General features: G+C 56.8%; 1 protein-coding gene across 1 annotated transcript in view; it reads right to left on the reverse strand.

Annotated features, from left to right (window-relative positions):
• The window catches only part of LOC112139409 (WAS/WASL-interacting protein family member 2), an 11,214-nt gene extending 8,010 nt beyond the window's left edge, over positions 1–3,204 (reverse strand). The window contains exons 1-4 of the mRNA XM_024262195.2: positions 2,890–3,204; positions 1,166–1,223; positions 828–1,089; positions 6–223 (exon numbers count right to left, since the gene is read on the reverse strand). Coding sequence (XP_024117963.2) covers positions 6–223; positions 828–1,089; positions 1,166–1,222 — 537 coding nt within the window. The 5' untranslated portion in view covers position 1,223; positions 2,890–3,204. The remainder of the gene's footprint in view (positions 1–5; positions 224–827; positions 1,090–1,165; positions 1,224–2,889) is intronic.
• Positions 3,205–3,267: the final 63 nt, after the last annotated feature.

Below are 3,267 nucleotides of genomic sequence, written 5' to 3' on the forward strand. Positions count from 1 at the left end.
CACACATGTACACAAACACACACACACATGTACACACATGTACACACACAGGTTAACATGGAAGCAGCTGTGAACCAGGAAGTACCAGAGCGGTTCTCACCTCCCATTGGCCGCTGTTTGGGAACTGTGTCCGTGAACAGCCCTCCGATTGGCTGAGCTGAACTTGACGGGCTCTCAGCTGTGCTCCTATTGGATCCTGCAGATGCTCCACCTCCTCTGGATTCTATGGACCACAGAGAGCAGCTGTGAAATCACTGGGGGGGCATTCAAGGACAGGTGGGGGGCTTCAGATCCTGCCACAGGTGTAAGACTCCAGGACAGGAAGTGGCCAGCTCACCTGGCTCACCTGGCTCCCTCCAGGAACCAGAGGGGCACGGACAGATGAGGCAGCAGCTCCAGCCATCTGAAGAGAGCTGCAGCCTCACTTAAACAGCTGCTCCTCACCTGTCCAGCAGGTGAGGCTGCTCACCTGCTGGACAGGTGAGGAGCAACAGTGAAGATGACACCATGGAGACGTTCAGACCAGAACATCAGCAGAACTGCGGCACGAGGATGATCTTCATGTCTTCGTACTCTGAAGAACACCTGGCTCTTGGTCCCGCCTCCCAGCTGTTCTCGCTCCGGTTCTTCCTGTTTTTGTGGGACTCGGCGTTCCCGGTTCTTTACAAGCTTTACAGTGAGCTGCTCAACAGGTGTGAGAGCTCCGCCCCCACCTTTACCCCGCTCTCCTTCAGGTGCATCACTGCTGTCGTGCAGAGCGCTACAAATAAAGGTTGGCTGTTTGAACCTGCCCCCCCAAACCTGAACAGAGGAAATGATGGCCTTACTCTGGGGGGGCGGGGCTGCGCTCCTGTCTGTGGTCCTCCTGGGCTCCTGGGACGGCGCCCCCTGCTGGCTCTGGTGCAGGTACTGGTATAAGCGGAAGTATGGGTGGTCTGTGGGGGGGGTGGGGGTCTTACTGTCCAGCTGGGGGGCGCTGCGGTCGTTCACCTCCACCTTCCTCAGCTTGGTGCCTCTGCAGATGTCGGACAGCAGGGCGCCGCGGCCCCCCGCCTCCTCCCCGCCCAGCCTGGGAGGGGCGGCGTTGAGCTGGGGGGGGACAGTCACAAGTCAATTGTAACAAACTGCTGTGTCACAGTCGGGGGATGGGTGGGGGTGTCCTCACCTGGCTGAAGGTGTGGGGGGGTGGAGGTCCCTGTGGTGGAGGTGGAGGGATGGGCATCCTGCAGCAGAAACAGGGGCGGAGCTTAACTACATTCAGACCAATCAGAGACCAGAACATGTTCTAACATGTCAGCTTCTCACTCTGGGATGGCAGAACCAGGCCAGAACCAGAACCTCCAGCAGAACCTCAGGAGGTCCTGGGGAGCATCGGCTCAGCACTCCAGAATGCTACAGGCCAACGAGACCGCAGAATCCACCTGGAGCATAAAGGAGTGTGGGCCAGGGTCCCTGAACGCACCGCAACCAACGATGAACCGGCTCTAAACCAGGGTCCCTGAACGCACCGCAAACAACGATGAACCGGCTCTAAACCAGGGTCCCTGAACGCACCACAACCAACGATGAACCGGCTCTAAACCAGGGTCCCCGAACGCACCGCAACCAACGATGAACCGGCTCTAAACCAGGGTCCTTGAACACACCACAACCAACTACTAACTGGCTCTAAACCAGGGTCCCTGAATGCACCGCAACCAACTACTAACCGGCTCTAAACCAGGGTCCCTGAATGCACCGCAACCGACTACTAACCGGCTCTAAACCAGGGTCCCCGAATGCACCGCAAACAACGATGAACCGGCTCCAAACCAGGGTCCCTGAACGCACCGCAACCAACGATGAACCGGCTCTAAACCAGGTTCCCTGAACGCACCGCAACCAACTACTAACCGGCTCTAAACCAGGGTCCCTGAACGCACCGCAACCAACTACTAACCGGCTCTAAACCAGGGTCCCTGAATGCACCGCAACCGACTACTAACCGGCTCTAAACCAGGGTCCCCGAATGCACCGCAAACAACGATGAACCGGCTCCAAACCAGGGTCCCTGAACGCACCGCAACCAACGATGAACCGGCTCTAAACCAGGTTCCCTGAACGCACCGCAACCAACTACTAACTGGCTCTAAACCAGGGTCCCTGAACGCAGCATAACCAACGATGAACCGGCTCTAAACCAGGTTCCCTGAACGCATCGCAACCAACTACTAACCGGCTCTAAACCAGGGTCCCTGAATGCACCGCAACCGACTACTAACCGGCTCTAAACCAGGGTCCCCGAATGCACCGCAAACAACGATGAACCGGCTCCAAACCAGGGTCCCTGAACGCACCGCAACCAACGATGAACCGGCTCTAAACCAGGTTCCCTGAACGCACCGCAACCAACTACTAACTGGCTCTAAACCAGGGTCCCTGAACGCAGCATAACCAACGATGAACCGGCTCTAAACCAGGTTCCCTGAACGCATCGCAACCAACTACTAACCGGCTCTAAACCAGGGTCCCTGAACGCAGCATAACGGTTTCGCGTCATCCTTCTCTCATCCCTCCGGTAACATTGCTGTCATCGACCCCGAGGACAATAAAGTTTTATTACATTTATCCAGAATTTTTTTCTATTCTCTGCTCAGAAAAACAATGACGTCATCAGTTCACGCAAATCGCATCGTTAGCATCAAGCTAGCCTAAAACTGATCTGGGTTTCTTTGGATCCTCGAGGTTCCGAAACGGGATCTGCGTGGATGAAACACCAGGATACCAGTGCACGCGCACACCGGACCGTGAGCGTGCGGCAGCAGGACCGGCGGACCCCCGTTAGCCAGAGGGGCAGGTGTGTCGCATTGACCCTCGCAGGTGCAGGGCGCGCGTACAGGTGCCTCCTACCTGAAAGCGCGTGCGTTCCTGCACGGCCTAGCTCATCCCTGCAGAGGTCTGCGCGTGCACACCCGGGACAGAACTCTGCGTAGGACCGGAGCTTCTCCGCTCACTGTTAGCCTGTGCACCGACTGAGAACACGTGACGTGAGCGGGCACGAGCGTCTGCAGCACCGAGCGGAGCCGAGCCGAGCCGAACTGATTCAGATGGAGACGAGGAGAAAACGGACACGAATCTGGAGGTCTGAGGACAAGATCTGATATTCTATGAAAAAGATGATCTCTAAAGAGCAGAAACGGACATCCGGGAGGAAACGGGACGTCACATCCCTCCATCCATCCATCTTCCATCCATCCATCCATCATCCATCCATCCATCTTCCATCCA

The sequence above is a fragment of the Oryzias melastigma genome, linkage group LG17 (genome assembly GCF_002922805.2).
Source record: "Oryzias melastigma strain HK-1 linkage group LG17, ASM292280v2, whole genome shotgun sequence".
In the NCBI taxonomy this organism is placed as follows: Eukaryota; Metazoa; Chordata; class Actinopteri; order Beloniformes; family Adrianichthyidae; genus Oryzias; species Oryzias melastigma.